The sequence below is a fragment of the Sciurus vulgaris genome (assembly GCF_902686455.1).
Source record: "Sciurus vulgaris genome assembly, chromosome: 2".
Taxonomy (NCBI): domain Eukaryota; kingdom Metazoa; phylum Chordata; class Mammalia; order Rodentia; family Sciuridae; genus Sciurus; species Sciurus vulgaris.
Genome location: NC_136462.1, coordinates 202,796,626 through 202,813,451, shown reverse-complemented (window position 1 = coordinate 202,813,451; position 16,826 = coordinate 202,796,626). Strand labels below are relative to the sequence as shown.

Below are 16,826 nucleotides of genomic sequence, written 5' to 3'. Positions count from 1 at the left end.
AACTCTTCATACTGTAGTCTGAATTCCCATCAGTCTCTGCTGGGTAGGGAGGTTCACTGACTATGTGCTGCCATGCCCACAGCCCCCTGCACCCCTCCATTTCCCTGGTTACCGGGGCTGCATTGAGATGGACACTCTGAACGAGGAGGTGGTCAGTCTCTATAACTTCGAGAGGACCTTTTTGCTCAACACAGCTGTGGACAAGCCGTGTGCCCGGTATGTGTGGCCTGGTCCCACCTGCCCCCATCCGCCAACCTTCTGCTAACCCGACACCTCTGACCTGCAGCTCCAAGTCAACTGGGGACCCGTGGCTCACAGATGGCTCCTACCTGGATGGCACTGGCTTTGCCCGCATCAGCTTTGAGAGGCAGCCAAGCAGCACGAAGCGCTTTGACCAGGAGCTACGGCTGGTGTCCTACAGCGGGATCATCTTCCTCCTGGAGCACCAGGCACGCCCACCCCCGGCCCCACCCCAGCCCCAGGCCACCCCTGCCCCGTGCTGACCCTCCCTGCCCCCCAGGGCCAGTTCCTGTGCCTGGCCATGCGGGAGGGCAGCCTCGTGCTCCTCTACGACTTCGGCGCCGGGCTGAAGGAGGCCGCGCCGCTGCAGACCCCGCCTCCTCTGACTGCCGCCAGCAAGGCGGTAAGGCAGGCCCCTGGGAACGGGCGGTCGGGGCCCCAGGTCCAGCAGGCGAGGAACGCTCACGCTGCCCCCTCCAGATCCAGGTGTTCCTGCTGGCCGGCAGCCGCAAGCGAGTGCTGGTGCGCGTGGAGAGGGCCACGGTCTTCAGCGTGGAGCAGGACAACGCGCTGGAGCTGGCCGATGCCTACTACCTGGGGGGGGTGCCGCCCGAGCAGCTGCCCCCAAGGTGAGCGTGGCACTCGGGGCTGGTGGACAGAGCGGGCCGGGCAGGCGCCCAGGAGACCCCTGACCCTGCTGCCCCGCAGCCTGCTCCAGCTCTTCCCCTCCGGGGGCTCCATCCGCGGCTGCGTCAAGGGGATCAAGGCCCTGGGCAAGTACGTGGACCTCAAGAGGCTCAACACCTCCGGCATCAGCTTCGGCTGCACCGCAGACCTGCTGGTGAGCGCCTTCCCCGAGGTGGGCAGCCTGGCTCCAGGCCCCGCGGGCACTCAGCAAACCCTCCACAGGTGGGACGCAAGGTGACGCTGCACGGCCACGGCTTCCTGCCCCTGGCTCTCCCGGCCGTGGCTCCTCTCACCGGCGAGGTCTACTCGGGCTTTGGCTTCCGCAGCACCCAGGACAACGGCCTGCTGTACTACCGCGCGTCCCTGGTGAGCCGCCTGGGTCCCGCTGCGGGGACGGTTGTGGACATGGTTAGCTGGAGGGAGGAGTCTGAGCACACTGCCAGCTGGCTCACCTGGCCACTGTCTGCAGGACGGGCTGTGCCAGGTGTCCCTGCAGCAGGGCCACGTGATGCTTCAGTTTCTGAGAACAGAGATGAAAACGCGAGGAGCCTTTGCTGACGGAGCCAGCCACTACGTGGTCTTGCGCGGCAACGCTTCGGGGTGAGCCAGCTGCTGCCCCTGCTGGGTGTGGGCGTGGCTGCAGGAGGGGTAGCTCACTGCCCCTGCTCCGTGTGGGCGTGGCCATAGGGGGGGTGAACCCACTGCCCTCCTTCCTCCCCCCTCCCGCTGTGTGGGCGTGGCCGCAGGAGGGGTGAGCCCACTGCCCCTGTTCCATGTGGGCGGGGCCGCAGGAGGGGTGAGCCCACTGCCCTTGCTCCCTGTGGGCCAGACCCAGTGGCAAGAGGGCTACACAGGGCTGGGGAAACGCCGTTTCCTGTCTCCCAGGGTCTCGCTCTATGTGGACGACCAGCTGCAGCTGACAAAGCCCCGGGTACTGCCCTCCGGGCTGCAGCCCCCGCCCGAGGGCCCCCCGCGGCTCCTGCTGGGTGGCCTGCCCGAGTCTGGGGCCTTCCGCAACTTCAGCGGCTGCATCAGCAATGTCTTTGTTAAGCGGTGAGCAGGCGGGCGTCGGGCGGGTGCCCGCTGCGCCACCTCCAGCTGCTGACGGTGCCTGCCCCACAGGCTCCAGGGACCACAGCGCGTGCTGGACCTGCAGAACGTGGGCGGCGTCAACGTGAGCTCGGGCTGCGCGCCCACCCCGCATACCCAGACCCCGGGACAGGGACTGCGAGGACTGCGGGCGGCAGCGCGGAAGGTGGGGCGCCCGGGATGTGCGGGCAGAACTGGGTGAGTGGGTGGGAGGGCGGCTCCTACTGGGAGGCTCCCAGCGGGAGGCCCTGCATCCCTGTCCTCGTCCTCAGGCCTCCCGCCCCAGCCACCCGCCCATCCAGGGCTCTGCTTGCACGTCATCCCTGCGTCTCAGAACCATCCAAGATGCCTATCAGTTTGGGGGTCCCCTGCCCAGCCATCTGGAGTTCGCAGGCGTCCTGGTCTCCCAGAGGTAAGGGCCGGCCAGGCTGGGGTGGGCTCGGAGGGGCTGCCAAGGGAAGGCTGACGCCACCCTGGGCTTTCAGGTCCCACATCTCGATGCTCGTCCGCCCTGATGCCCCCCAGGGCCTTCTGCTCTTCGCTGCCCCCTCGACAGCCAGCAGCCCCTCGCTGGCGCTCTTCCTGAGCCGCGGATACTTTGTTGCACAAACAGAAGGCCCTGGGCTCCAGCTCCGGGTCCAAAGCCGCCAGCGTTCACAAGCAGGCCACTGGCACACGGTGAGGGAGCCCGAGAGGGGACTCGGGAGGGCCCAGGAGCACCTCTGACTGCTCTGCACCCCCAGGTATCTGTGCGCTGGGAGGAGAGTCGGATCCGGCTGCTGGTGGATGGGACCCGGGCCAGAAGCCAGAAGGGACGCCCCCGGAGGGTGACCAGCCCCTGGCCCCACACCTTCTTTGTGGGAGGCCTCCCGGCTGGCAGCCACAGCTCCAAGCCCCCGGTGAGCCCTTGTACCCCTGCCCCTCCATGGGCTCACTGGCTGCTGCCCCTGCCTCAGCAGCCTGGGCCTGACCGCAACCACTGCCTCCTCACAGGTGGCCGTGGGGTTCAGCGGCTGTGTGAAAGGACTGCGGCTGAATGGGTGGCCCTTAGGGGCCCCCACACAGACAGTCGGGGTCACACCCTGCACCTCTGGGCCCCTGGAGGACGGCCTGTTCTTCCCAGGTGGCGGAGTCCTCACTCTAGGTCCGTGGGGACCAAAGGCCCCTGGGAGTCCTGGGGGATTCTGGGGGCCTTGGGGTGGGGCCTCCTCTCCCACTGTGGCCCTCCCCCTAGAACTCCTAGAGGCCACGCTGCCGGACGTGGGTCTGGAGCTGCAGGTGCGGCCCCTGGCAGCCAGCGGCCTCATCCTCCACCTGGGCCGAGCCCAGGGTGCCCCGTTCCTGCAGTTGCTGGTGTCCCAGGAACGGGTGAGCAGGGCGCTTCAGAGCTGGGGGCACTGGGGCACTGAGGCACTGGGACGCAGCCTGACCCGCACCCCACCACAGGTCCTGCTGCGTGCAGACGATGGGGCAGGCGAGTTTGCCACGTGGGTGACACAACCCACAGGGCTGTGTGATGGGAAGTGGCACCGGCTGGCAGGTGAGTGGGCCCCTCCCATGGCCAGGGAGCTGGGTGGACTCAGAAGGGGCAGCTGGAGAGCCCGTACCATGGCTGGCATTGAGGGGCGGGGCAGGGCGGGACACCCACAAGCTGGCCCTGCAGCCACCAAGGGCGGGAACATGCTCCGGCTGGAGGTGGACACACAGAGCAACCACACCATGGGCCCCTCACTGGCCGCCCTGGCCAATGCCCCAGCACCTCTGCATCTTGGCGGCCTGCCTGGTGAGTGTGGCCTCAACCAAGTGGGGGGACCTGCCCGCTGGGGGCGGGTGACTGTGGACCTCCTGCCACCCCAACCAGCCTTTCTGGCCCTTATGCACCCACAGAGCCCACAGCAGCGGAGTCCAGGTCCCCCGCCTACCGTGGCTGCATGAGGAGACTGAGGGTGAACCAGTTCCCCATTGCTGTGACTCACTCCACGGGAGTTCAGGGGGCAGTGGGGGCCAGAGGCTGCCCAGCGTGGTAGAGAAGCCGCCCCCGAGCCACAGGACAGGCTCGCCCTCTAGCCCCCCTGGACCTTGGCCACCCTCCCTGCCTGTCCACGACTCTGGACTCCAGCCTCCCTCCTGGAGGCAGCTTTGGTTGGGTCGAGAGGGAAGACAGGCTTATGCTGCTAGCCACTCTGCCTCCTCCCAGGGGTGTGGGTCTAAGACCACTGTTCCTTCGTAAAAGCAAAAATTAAATCTGTTTGTTGGCTCTAAACCAAAACTGAAGCAATGATGGTCTGGGAGAGGCCTGGCTTCCAACAGAAAGGAAGAGAATGGCAAGGGGCTCCCAGGGACAGAGACCAGAGGTGGCAGGTAAAAGAAAGGACCTTTATTTATCAGGAGGTCTGAAGAGAGGAGCGGGTGGGAGCGCCACCACAGAGCAGGCGACCTGGCGGCCACGCCCACCTCAGTCCAAACTCATGTCCTCCTCGTCGTCCTTCTTGTCTTTCGCGTCACCCTCCTGCTCGGGTCTGGCGCTGTTCTGCATGGCTTTGGCAAACGCTTCCACATCTGAAAAGCATTCCCAACACAGGTGACTGAGCACTCGCCAGAGGGGACCCAGCGAGAGCCAGACGGTGGCTGGGTGGCTAGGCATCCGCAGCTCATTGCCAACTGAGGGACTCTCCCCAGGCAGAGGGCAGAGGGCAGAGGCACTTACCGCCCTTGTTGGCGGCCTCCACGGCCTCTGCAGGAAGGCCAAACTGGCACATGAGGGGTCCCAGCTGCCCCGAGGCCAAGGCCGCGCTGAACATGCCTAGGGCCTGCAAGGAAGAGCCTAGCTGAGTGTGGGCCCTTGCCGGGCAAGGCCTCGGGACCACCATAGCGCCTGCCAGCTCAGGGGTGCCAGGGCACAGCACTCTCCCTTCCTCCATGTGCATGGCCAGGGTCTACCTGTTGGAACTGGGGCGAGGTCAGTGTGCTCTGGATCTCCTCTGCAGTCTGGGGCAGTGACTCCCCGGAGGGCAGGTAGGGCAGCAGGCGCTGCTGGACGTCGGCATTGGCGAGGATGGGCGCCATGATCTCTGGCGTCAGCACACTGGCGAGGTCCACTAGGGCACAGATGTACAGCCCTCAGGGGACCAAGCCAAGTTCAGGCACCACCTGGAGGGCAGCTGGGGCCAGAGCTCAACCCCACACCCTCTTAGGCCAGTGCGAAAACATGGAGTGGCAGGTGGCATGCGTGCCTCGAGGCACGTGGTCTTACCTTGTTGGCCGCCTCCCGGCCCGGCCGGCACGTTCATGGTGGCCAGAATGCTCTGGAGGTCGCTCAGCTGGATGGGCTGGGTTGGGCTGGCTGCTGCACTGGTTCCATTACCTGAGCTGGGCGCAGGGCTTGGACTGGTCGCCGAGGTGGCTGCTGGGGCAGAGGGGGCTGGGGTGGCACGGGCAGAAGAGGTGGTGGAGGATGGGGTGGCCGCTGCCGACTGGCTCCGGGAGCTGGGAAGAGTGAGCGCTGTGCTGGAGCAGCCACCCCCGCCCAGCCCTGACCCCGCCACACGGCCCGTGGAGGCTCAGACCACAGCCCTCCCTCATGCCTACCCGTGCACCCCATTTTCTGAAAGGAGTGACCAACGCCAATGACGGCAGCTATGCGGCAGGCAGGGTGCTGCAGGCTCACCTGGACGAAGAGCTGCTAGCAGGAGGCCCGCCGCTGCCCAGCAAGCTGGCCAGACCTGGCCCAGTCAGAGCCCCGAGGCCACCTATGGGGAGCAGAGATGTGTGCTCAGGACTCCCGTGACCCCAGCCCACCTAGAAGGAGGCAGGGCCCAGCAGGGAGGCAAGTCAGGAGCCAGCACTGACCACTCAGACCACTGCTCTTCCACCCGAGCCCTGGCCAGCATAGCTCAGTTCTGGCACACCACCCACACCCAGCAGGTAAGGCTCCCCAGTACCCAGCTGGGGTCCTGCCTGGTGGCCTGGCCCACCCAGCTCCTTACTGCAGGGTGAACAGGCCCTGCCCACACAGGCAGCAGTGCAGCGAGCCCAGCTCACAGGGGAGCTGCGGGACGTTACCCAGTCCTCCGAGGCCGGCTGGTCCGATGAGCTGCATGAGCTGGCTGTGGCTCATGTTCCCCAGCAGGCTCTGCAGGCCACCCTCACCTGGAAGACACGGTGCTCAGACACAGCCGCCTGCCGCTGTCCCAGGCCCACTGCCCACCAGCGGGGCACCAGGAGGAGGGCCGAGCCCAGCTCCTTCCTCCCTGTGGATACAAACAGCACTCTCACCCAGAACCCCCTAGTCCACCAGAACGCCTGCCCTGCGCACCCTGGCCATGGCGACCCTTACCACCCAGCGCTGACAGCTCGTGGCCCCCACTCCCACTCGCCCCCAGGGCCCCAGGCATCGGGGGGTTGTTCAGGTACTCGTTGACTTTCCGGCAGTGCTCCTCATCCTGGTCGGTCTTGGGCTCCTGTGGGGGACACGCGGGGCAGCTGAGCAGCCCAGGAGGAGCTGCCTGGTGGTGGCTTGCCCCTGCTGCCCACATCGCCAGCAGTCCTCTGCTGCAGCTTAAGGACGAGACTGCCCAGGGACGGCAGCACCCCGAGCAGGGAGCGCAGCACTCTGCAGGTGTCGGGGACGACACAGCTGACAGCACGTAGCACCCCAGCAGCCCCACCCAGCTGTGACTCCCAGCCCTGGCACGGCCTCGAGGAGCAGGGAGACGAGGCACAGGACATCTCCCAGCTCCCACTGAGGACGTGCAGGCACAGGAGACAGACACTGCCCCGGGCGACGGGCAATCAAAGCAGAGGGCAGAGGCCTGTGGACTGACGAGGGCCCACACCAGCGCAGCGCAGCCCCTCTTGTGGCCTCCTCAGGTCCTCAGCAGCTTCCTGGCTCCCAGCTGGCCTCCCCCTGCCGCAACCACGGCTGCTGCCCTCTAGACAGTGCGTGGTCAGCAAAGGCAGGCTGGCACCTTTCTGAGCCTGACCCTCAGATCAGCCGCCCAGGCCCAGAAGGCCGGGTCCCAGCTGCTCTGTGCGACTCTGTCTGTGACAGCACAGGAGCAGGATCAAGCCAGGAAGCCACTGGTGGGTGGCAGAGCGAGCAGGGCTTCCCCCACCTGACGGACACTGCAGCTGTGGGCGGGGCAATGCCCCATTCAGGAGCAGCAGCAGGGAGCTGAGGTGGCCTCGCCTTCCACCCCAGCCACGCGCAGGTCCAGCAAAATGATGCCAGCCCCCAGGCCAGCCCAGGCAAGCTGGCGAGACCCCGTCTCAAAATACAGGTCAGGGCAGGGCGCAGCTCTGCAGCTCGCAGGAGCACGCAAGGGGAAAAGGAAGAGCAGGGAAGGCACCCAGGCCCGAGCGGTGGTGAGGGAGTGGAGGGGGCAGTGGGACACCCAGCCTCAGGCCTCAGGGCTTGGAGAGGCCCCTCACCATCCCCACCGCACAACACGCTGAACCAAGCTCCACCCAGGCCAGCAGGCCAGGCCAGACCAGCCCGAGTGCGAACACCACGCCAGAGTAAACCGGCCTCTAGCCCAAGCACCACCACAAGAGAGGACACAAACCCTCCCGAGTACCTGCATCCAGAAGAAGAGCCGCTTGGACCCAGCCTTGAACTTGAGCACATAGACCCTCCCGCTGGGGCACTGAGGCACGCGCTTGAACTCACAGTCATCGGGGAAGATGATCAAGTCCTGGTGACCACAAGGACAGTCAGCCACACACCTGCCCTGCCAAGGCCCAGCCTCTCAGGAATCCCTGGGTCCAAGAGGGTGGGCCTCTCCAAGCCCCTCACCAGCAGGTCTCTGCAGGTGGACAAGCCAGGGTCAGGGTGAAGGGCAGGGTGCTAAGGGCCGGCGGAATCAGGCAGGCCTCCAGATCTCGAAGGACCCTGGGGAGTGCTCCGCGCGAGCAGAGGTGAGCCAGGCCCGCTCTGATTGTAACAGAGCAGCCTGGGGCGAGAACAAAGCACCCCACAGAAGGCCTCTTGGCCCGGTTCTCGCCGACTTCTGCAGTGCCAGGAGCTAGCGCTGAAAGTTCAAAGCCAGGCACAAGGTCTCAGGATGTGTCACCAGCTGTCACGGCTAGGTGCTGAAATGCGTGGACCGGTCACTGTGCGGCACTGACCCTGCGTGGTGTGGCTGGAGGGAGCCTCAGAGAGCAGCCCCACGTACCCCAGCAGACCCCCCGACCCCAAACCCGTGTGCGCTCAGGGCACTCGCATCGCTATCCACCTGCCTGGGCCCGAGGCGCTCAGGCTGGCGGCACTTACGTCTTCCACGGTCCCTGATGTCCTGTCCTTCCAGCAGAAGTGAATGAGCGAGTCGTCGGTCTGCTGGATGTACACGAGCCCTTTCCGTTTATCTGGAGTGACGGTAGTGCCTTTCAGTGACATTTTCCCTGCCCGAAACTCCACCAAATACTTGTTGGAGGACCCCCGAGAGCCTGGCACCAGGCTTGGGAACAGAGCGCCTGAAGTCGTCATCCTGAAAGAGCAGAGACGGGCACCAGGCCCAGCGAGATGCGGGCGGGCACGGTCCGGGAAAGCTCAACCCGAGTGTCGGCCCGCCCCACCGCGCCGGGCCAACGGGCCAAGCCCCAGGCCCGGCCTGCGGCTTCTCCGCCCCTCAAGTGCACCCAAGCCGCGCCGCCGCCTCCGGCCCGCGAGCCCCGCGACGTCACCGCCCGCACACGCGGGCCTCGGCGCGTCGGGCCGGCGGGGAGACCCGCTGGCCGTCTCCGCGGGGCACCGCCTCGGGGTGCCGCGCGGCTGCCCGCGTCCTGCCCTCTCGCCGGGCCGGAGCGCCCTCGCGGCGGCAGGCCCGTCCGGCCGCCCTCGCCCGGCTTCGTGGCGGCCCACAGAGGACTCGCCTCCCGGAGCCGAGCCGAGCGGGGCCGCGCGGAGAGCCCGCCGCCCGCCGCCTGCCGCCCGCTCCCGGCAGGCCCGCACCTGGCTGCGCCCAACCTCGGCTGAGAGGCGCCGTCCGGGTTCGCTCTTCCTCCTCGGCGCCTGCCGGGCCCCGCCGGAAGCCCGCGCTCGGCCCGCCCCGCCCGCGCTCTGGTCGCCGATTGGGCCCCGTCAGCCCCGCGGCCGGCCATACCCCGGCCGCGATTGGCCCCCATGGCTGTCCGTTTTCCCGGTCCGCCCCGGCCCGCCCCCGCGCCGGCGGCTCCCTTCCGGCGGAAGCGCGGGCCCTGGGCGCGCGGGCCAGAGAGGCCCCTATTGTTGCTGTGTCATAGGGGAGCGGGGGCGGCCCCTGGCGGCGGCGCCGGGAACAGCGGGCCACCAACGGTGGGCGCCGCGTCCTCACCCCGGGAGAGCCGCCCCCCCAGGAGAGGGCCGGCACTTCGCCGGTGCGCCCAGCCGTGCTGGCCTCGGGCAGGTGTCCCCCAGCGGGCCCTGTGGAGACCACGCGGAAACCAGCTCGACCCTCGTGCGTCCCCGAGCGACGTTCCGGAGCCTTGGGCGTGAAGATCGCAGGTGTCACCACGCCTGGACGCCGCGCCGCGGAGAGCGCGGGGCGCCCCGGCCGGCCTCCGGCTCCCCGGGTCCCTGAAGGGGCGGTGCGCCTTCCGGTGCTCCAGAGACGACCCGGGAACGTTATGCCGGACTGGGTGTTTGGGGAAAAAAAAGGCCCTGCGCGCCTCTCATTTTTACTCATTTTACGTTTCTTTACCAGCTCTTTGACAGTTGTAGGCAAGTAAAAAGCAGTACCCCGGGGTAGGCGGCGCGCAACGAGATCCCAGCGACTTTAGGCACACCCTGTGTCGAGAAGAAAAGCAACTGGACTGGCCCAGCGGTACAGCACCCCTGGTTCGGTCCCAAGCACCAAAACCCACAGAACCACGCTTCCCAGCCCCCTCCGCCTGGCCCTCTAGGACTGTCTGTCCTGAGTCTGGCTTCCCGTGCAGTCTTCATCGTTTTCTGTATGTGCGTGCGTGAAAATTGTATGTTTTTCAGCTTTTCCTGAAAAGGACTTTTCCATTCGACATTGCTTCTGAGCCGGGTCCACCTCTCAACCGCAGCTGTTCTGCGGCATCAACCTGCACCTCCTGCGCTCACCTTGGCCAGCACTGTCATCTGTCCTTCACTACTCCAGTGCTTCAATTTTAGATCAAAACTTAATTGATCTAGAGATTCACTCTTTTTTCTGTCTGAAAAAAACAGCTATTTTAATTATTATGATTATTATTATTGTACTGGGGATTGAACCCAGGGGTGCTTTACCACTGAGCCACATCCCCAGCCCTTATTTTTTTGAGACAGGATCTCCCTAAGTTGCTTAGGGCCTTGCTAAATTGCTGAGGCTGGCTTCAAATTTGCAATCCTCTTGCCTCAGCCTCCTGAGTCCCTGGGATTACAGCATGTGCCACTGTGCCTGGCTTCACTGAAGTTTTGCTTAGACTAACAAGTGGTGGTCTTGCTGTTTTGTTTTGTTTGCAGTGCTGAATATCTCAGTCTCAGGGCTTCACTTACCCAAACAAGCATTGTATTACTGAGCTATGCCCTGGACCTATTTTAAATTAGTTATTATTTTTAAAATGTTCTTCCTCTTAATTTCTAATCTGGCCAGGTGCCGTGACACACGCCTGTCATTCCAGCAGCTCATGAGGCTGAGGCAGGAGGATTGTGAGTTCAAAGCCAGCTTCAGCAATTTAGCAAGGCCCTAAGCAACTCAGCGAGACCCTGTCTCAAAATAAGAAATTAAAAGGGCTGGGAATGTGGCTCAATGGTTAAAGCACCCCTGGATCCAATCCCTGGTACCAAAAAAAAAAAAGTTTAATTTCTAATATGGTGACTATCACTAGATAAAGTTTACATGAGCAAAAGCTCTCTGTGTCTGTGGTGCTAGGGATGCAACCCAGGACCTCCCACCTGCTAGGTGAGCCATCCACCACTGAGCCACACCCCCAGCCTCTGTGATTTTAAAGAAACTACAAGTGTCCAGAGACCAAAGGGCTGGTGCCACATCGCTGACCCAAGTGTGTCCATGCTGCCCAGAACAGGGAAGAAGGTGAGATGACCCCACTTGGCTTTCCAGGCAAGCGGCCAGCAGGCAAATGCCACTCGTTCAAAGTCAAAACTAAAATGTGCCACCGGAGGCCATAGCTAATGCCACTCCGTGGGACTCAAAGCCCACCGTTTCTTCAGGGCCATGGCCACCAAGGGCCCTGGACTCAGGGTTTGCCCCAGAGAAGCAGGAAGCTTATGGCCAGGCTTCAGAAAGCAGGACACGTCACAAGTGCTTCAAGTGGCCTTCCTCTTCCTTCTGTGGACGCCCTACTGTAAGGAAGCAAGCAAAGGGTGAACAGGCATTAAGGAGCCCCAGGAGGGCCACCAGGAGGGCCGCCGTGGTGGCCAGGCAGGGGCCTCTCCACACAGCTACAGCTGGCAGGCACTCGGCGACCCCTGCTGGCACAGTGCTGTCAGGCTGTGTGCCGCGGAGCGCTCGGAGCCTTTGCAAGGAGGCTGCCTGGGTTGCACCAGTTGGGTAGCTGCTGGCCAGCTGGAGGATGGTGTCTGCAGAAGCCGCTTTGCCAAGTCATCCTTTCAGTCACAGGGGTCCGACTCACCCATCAGATTCTCCGAGGAAGATTCTGTTAGTCCTGTTTGGCAAGGATATAAGCCCGGGGCTTGGGGTACATCCCACAGGCAGAGTGCTTGCCTAGCATGTGCTGGGTCCTGGGTCTGATCCCCAGCACTTCAACAAGCAAACAACAAACAACAGAACCCAGCCCAAACTGCAGAGAGCCAGGAGCTCTGTGAGCTCTGTGAGCTCTGTGCACAGCATGTGGCCAGCAGCTCACCAGTTTGTCCAGCTGCCCGGGGAGGCATGGGGAAGGGGCTCACCACATGCGCATCCGTGAGAGGAATGCAAATCAAATCTCCCCCTGTCAAATGACTACAAGCAGGGAAGAAAGTGCCAGTGCTGGGGACTCTGCTGGGGCCTGGGAAAACAGCTGGGCAGGTGTGGGCTTCTTCCCAACGGTTTTATTAACAAACTTGAGTTTCTGGAGAAATTTTAGGCTGCCGGCAGAACAGAGCAGAACGCGCAGCTGGGCCCCACTACCCCACCACCCTGCCACACGGGTAACTCCCGGGGGCACAGGGAGTCCATATTTACGTCAGGTTCACCCTTAGTTTGTGCTACTGTGACAATGCCCCAGACAGAGCAGTTTACACAGAACAGATAGTTTGTGCTACTGTGACAATGCCCCAGACAGAGCAGTTTACACAGAACAGAAAAGCACTTCTAGGCAGTTCTGGAGGCTGGAAGTCCAAAAGTTCCGGTCTGGAGGGCTGCTTTCTACTTCTGATGTGGCCCTGGTGGCAGGGCCCCCCACAGGGTGCAGGCACCAGAGCTAGCCAGGGCACCACTGCAGGACGCCTCCTCCATCCTCCTACCTCGAGGGAGGGGCCCGGTCACTCACCCCAGAGGTCCCTCCTCTCCATCCCACCACATGGGCCATTCAGCTCTGACACCTGGATTTTGGAGGGTACGTGCAAGCCATGGCAGCTTGCACTTTCCATGAGTCCAACACCTTTCTGATGTCCACCGCAAAGTCTCGCACTGTCTCCCTTAACCCCTGCCCTGAGCGCTCGCTTTCCTTATTTATTGGTTTTTTTTGGTGGTACTGAGGTTTGAACCCAGGGCTCAGGCATGCTAGGCAAGCACTAAGCTGCATCCTCAGCCCTTTTTATTATGATCCAGGGCTTCGCTAGGTTGCCCATGCTGGCTTGGAACCTGCATCCTCCCGGTTCACCTCCCAGGTCCCTGGGATGGCAGGAGTGGCTGCCATGCCTGGCTCTCTAGGTCTCTCTGGTTCTGCCTTTTCTGGAATGTCACATGGTTGGAATCTACAATGTGTAGTCTTTTTGTGCTGGCTTCTCCCAGTAACATGCATTTGCTTTCCTCCATGTTGTTTTATGGCTTGGAAGTGCACCTCAGCACAGACTAGCACCCCAGCGTCTGGGTCACTGGCTGAGGGTGTCCTGGGTGCTCTGAGCTCTGCAGTGACCATGGAGCTCTGTAAGCATCTCTGCGCAGGTTTCAAGTGTCCATGACGCTCACCTGAATTCCGTGGCAGGAGCATGCTTGTTTCCCAAGGAGCTGCCGTGTTCTTCCAAAGACGCGAGACACTTTACATTCCTGCTGTGCAGCTGAGAGCCACCCTCCACGTCCCTGTCAGCACTGCTGTGGGTGGTCTCGACATGACCTCTGCCAAGAGGGTGGGGTCCTGTGGCATCTGCTGGCGGTGACGCTGAGCGCCCTCTCAGGTCTGCTGCCTCCTGGGCATCTTCTCTGATGTGGTGGCAGCGTGGTGCCGCTTCAAGGGACTGGGCCGCCGCCGCCTGGGTGTTTCCCCAGAGAAATGCAAACAGATATCCACACTAAACCTGCACACAATGCCTGCAGGGACCTTTTCCATGATGGCCCCAGAGGTGACTCACCCTGAGTATGCACCAAGGGTAAGCGAGGAGCCGCAGGGCACCCTGCTAGCTCACATGCTCACGGCACACTCAGATGCCCTGTCCAGCAGCTGGACTGTGGCAGGGCAGTACCACGGGGACCAAAGCCAGACTGTGTGGCCGGGGATGGCAAGGTCTGCATAGGAGGGCCACCAAGGGGCTCGCCACAGGGTCAGACAGGGGAAGCTGGGGCACCAGACCCTGATTGTCAGATGCTGGCCGGGCACAGGCAGTGACACGCTCTGCAAAGGACAGCAAGACACAACAGTGTGTTCTAAGACCAAAACCTCCAGGACCCTCCGCCCCTCTGCCCAGAGCCCAGTGGCCAGTGGACAGATGCCCCACTTGGCTCGCCTCCTGGGCAGCAGGCAGCAGCTGGGCCTCTTGGAGCAGAGTCAGGCGCTGGCTGCATCCAGCAGGAGCCTCCAGGCCAGAGAGGCACAAGCAAAGCTGCCGCCACTCAGAACCCAGACCCAGCAGGTGTCACGAGTGCCCCACCACCCCTCCACCACAAGGAGCGGGTTTGAGAGACAATCCTAAGGAACACGTGACCCAAACATCTGACCCCAGGCACCAGGACTTGCTGGTAGCCATCTGTAGCCCTTTCCAGAAAGGCCAGGGCGCCAGAGACAGTGAGACACTGTTCCCTGCAAAGCAAATGTCAACTACGACCCATTTTCAGACTAGAAGCTGACATTTATGTTCACAGATCTGTGCGCAGTCTTCAAAAAACCACCCTGAGAGCGGCTGATCCTTTAACACAGGTGGGCCATCGACATGGGTGGGTGCTGGCAGTTACTGAAGACCGTCAAGACAAACCCGTTTGCCAGCGTCTCTTCTGCCTGACGTTTTCACACCATGGGGGCAGGACGAACGTGTTGGTGAGGGCCAGCCATGCACAGCACAGTGACGGGGATGGGCGTCTGGCCAGGAGAGCTGGTCCTGAGAGCAGCATGGTGGGGTGGCTGTCCCAGGCGCCACACCAGGGAGTGCTGAGACACGGCCTCACCCCGCAGCACTCACACCCAGCTCGCAGAAGTCCGTCATGAGCTTTGGGGACAGAGCCCGACACACAGTGGCCAGGAGAGCCATGGACTGCTCCGGGCCAGGCTGGCTCCTTGCGGTGGTCCAGCTGGGCTCCGTGGCGTCTCTGCTCCCCTCAGGGCCAGCAGCATTGTGGAGGGGCTGGTTCCTGTGGCAACCAGGGGGGGGGCAAGCCGCTGTGATGCCACCAGGGACCCGCTTGTTTCACTGCGCCCTCTCATGCCCGGACAAAGCCTGACAGGAGCAGGTCCACCCAGAGACAGTGCCAGAGCAAATGTGGTGTGGCTGACACCCATCTGTTCAGAATCTCTCTTTAGTCAGGCGGTGGCATATACCTGAAATCCCACCTACATGGGAGGCGGAGGCAGGAGGATTACAAGTTGGAGGCCGGCCAACTTAGTGAGACCCTGTCTCAAAATTTTAAAAGGCTGGGGGTCGTAGGTCAGTGGTAAAGCACCCCTGGGTTCAGTTCCCGAGACCACAAAAATAAAAACAAGTCTCCGTGGTCTCAGTAAAGGTGCCTGAGCCTGTGGACTTGTACTTGATTCTAGCTTCAATCAGGAGCACAACCAGGGCCCGGAGTGCTGCCGAGAAGAGCCTGCTGCGACCTCCCTCCTCCCAGAGGTGTTGAGGGGGTCCAGCTGTGCCAAGGCCACCCTCCCAGGCAGAGGTGGGCCCAAGAGGCCAGCTTTCAGAACACATCTTCTGTGTTCTGAGCGCTGGTGGCCAGACACGGGACACGCTGCACTCGCTGGCAGGTGTGGTGACAGCAGTGTGCGTTGGCACGGGCAGAAACTGCGCGATGACAAAAAGCTGCATGGTAACTGGGGTTGCTTTGGTGCACACTTGTCTTTCTTTGATTTCAGCAGTACGAGGGATTGAACCCAGGGGTGCTGAACCACTGAACTACATCCCCAGCCCTTTTGAATTTTTTTTTTTTAATTTTTGAGCAGGGTCTAAGTTGCCCAGGCTGGCCTGGAACTCTGGCTCATCCTCCAAGTCACTGGGATGCCAGGTGGGGCTCCCACGCCCGGTTCAAGGTTCTTTCCCACCAGCCCTCCTACCTTTCCCCTTTGACTTCTGATTTAGGCACATACTCGGGGGGACTGGGAATGGGGCTGTCTGTGTAGCTGATGAGCCCCTGAAATACCAAGAGCTGGCCTCGGGAGGGAGGAGGGGGCTGGGAGATGGAAATGGAGCCACTGGTAAGAGATTGCTGAACTTCTCAAAATAGTCATTCAAAATATGCCTGAGCCACACCCTTGGACCTTCTTGGCTTTCCGTCCTTCCTGGGATGAGCCTGGGCCTGGCCATGGTCTGGAAAAGCAAGCGACCCTCCAACAGAGGCACCACAGGTGCCCTGTTCTAGGTATCCAGCAATCTGGACTCTCCTCAGGGAAGGATGCCAAGGTCATTATGCCACCAAGTGGGGTCCAGGCTGCAGTGTGGCTCAGTGCTCAGCACTGGCCTCCCGTGGCAAGGCCCCCAGAGGATGATGGGCAGGACAGAAACACCCTCACGTCCAGTTTCCAAAGCTACAAAATCAAGCTTTCAAAACCCGTGTTGGCTTTTAAGAGAATTTTAATAGCAAAGGTGGTTCTGAAGCCTGGGCACAGGGCACTGCCTCCTGCTCGTGACCAGTGCTCATGCAGCAGCAGATGTGCCTGCTCCAGGTGGCCTGTCTGCGATGCAGAGAGCTGTCCTGTGACCTGTGGAGCTGACACTGTCCCTGGCAGGGACGCGGAGATGGACACGCCTGCTGTGGTTGAAGGACTTTAATGACCCCCAGGCACAACCCGAGGCGACTCACACTGCAACACGCATGCTGGGAACACGGGGCGCAGTCCCGCAGACCCTGGGGTGGGGAGCACTGGCCAGGCAGGGCCGGTGCTCCCAGCAGTGCTCCTGCCCTGCCTCGGCCCAGGAGCTCGTTGGGACAGTCCTGCGGCGAGTAATGCATTTTCTGCTCTTCACAAAATACCATTCAAGTAGTTTTAACTTAAATATTTTAAAAGTAATCTTCACGTTTCTCAAGATTGGTAAAAAATACAGAATCTGACAGCTTTCACTTCACTGGCCTGCCGCTCTGGAGCCTCCGCCTCCCCATGGCGGGGATGCTGCCAGCGGTCCCCAGCCTCCTTTTCAGAGGGCCTGACACACTCGGCACCCTTGCCTGGCCTTGCGGGGCATGCGCCCCTCCTGCTCTCAGCTCCAGCAGCCAGCTGTGCCCACCGCCAGGCCCACAGGAGGCAGGGCTTCCTCCTGGGCCGCAGGTGGCACTCCAGAGGGGCTGTGA

At 62.5% G+C, this 16,826-nt stretch overlaps 2 protein-coding genes across 2 annotated transcripts in view; one reads left to right on the top strand and one right to left on the bottom strand.

The window, feature by feature from the left end:
- The window catches only part of LAMA5 (laminin subunit alpha 5), a 42,883-nt gene extending 38,615 nt beyond the window's left edge, over positions 1 to 4,268 (top strand). Inside the window, exons 64-80 of the mRNA XM_079129650.1 lie at positions 83 to 216; positions 287 to 449; positions 521 to 643; positions 721 to 869; positions 949 to 1,081; positions 1,150 to 1,293; positions 1,397 to 1,527; positions 1,813 to 1,980; positions 2,050 to 2,182; positions 2,289 to 2,428; positions 2,502 to 2,694; positions 2,760 to 2,915; positions 3,010 to 3,160; positions 3,251 to 3,384; positions 3,463 to 3,556; positions 3,680 to 3,799; positions 3,904 to 4,268. Coding sequence (XP_078985776.1) covers positions 83 to 216; positions 287 to 449; positions 521 to 643; positions 721 to 869; positions 949 to 1,081; positions 1,150 to 1,293; positions 1,397 to 1,527; positions 1,813 to 1,980; positions 2,050 to 2,182; positions 2,289 to 2,428; positions 2,502 to 2,694; positions 2,760 to 2,915; positions 3,010 to 3,160; positions 3,251 to 3,384; positions 3,463 to 3,556; positions 3,680 to 3,799; positions 3,904 to 4,043 — 2,406 coding nt within the window. The 3' untranslated portion in view covers positions 4,044 to 4,268. The remainder of the gene's footprint in view (positions 1 to 82; positions 217 to 286; positions 450 to 520; positions 644 to 720; positions 870 to 948; positions 1,082 to 1,149; positions 1,294 to 1,396; positions 1,528 to 1,812; positions 1,981 to 2,049; positions 2,183 to 2,288; positions 2,429 to 2,501; positions 2,695 to 2,759; positions 2,916 to 3,009; positions 3,161 to 3,250; positions 3,385 to 3,462; positions 3,557 to 3,679; positions 3,800 to 3,903) is intronic.
- Positions 4,269 to 4,373: 105 nt separating this feature from the next.
- ADRM1 (ADRM1 26S proteasome ubiquitin receptor) lies at positions 4,374 to 9,101 on the bottom strand. Its single transcript, XM_079129651.1, has 10 exons — positions 8,966 to 9,101; positions 8,288 to 8,501; positions 7,593 to 7,709; positions 6,353 to 6,476; positions 6,079 to 6,165; positions 5,684 to 5,765; positions 5,270 to 5,502; positions 4,957 to 5,114; positions 4,724 to 4,826; positions 4,374 to 4,575 (listed from the first exon to the last, which is right to left on the bottom strand). The coding sequence occupies exons 2-10, from the start codon at positions 8,498 to 8,500 to the stop codon at positions 4,472 to 4,474; spliced, it is 1,221 nt and encodes a 406-aa protein (XP_078985777.1). The 5' UTR covers position 8,501; positions 8,966 to 9,101; the 3' UTR covers positions 4,374 to 4,471.
- Between the last annotated feature and the right edge of the window lie 7,725 nt (positions 9,102 to 16,826).

Coding starts and splice junctions, on each gene's coding strand:
- ADRM1 (XM_079129651.1), bottom strand. CDS start 8,500: ATGACGACTTCAGGCGCTCTGTTCCCAAGCCTGGTGCCAGGCTCTCGG. Junction 5,766..6,078: donor AGCCGGCCTCGGAGGACTGG/GTAACGTCCCGC, acceptor TGCTCCCCATAG/GTGGCCTCGGGGCTCTGACT. Junction 5,115..5,269: donor GCCGGGAGGCGGCCAACAAG/GTAAGACCACGT, acceptor TCTGTGCCCTAG/TGGACCTCGCCAGTGTGCTG.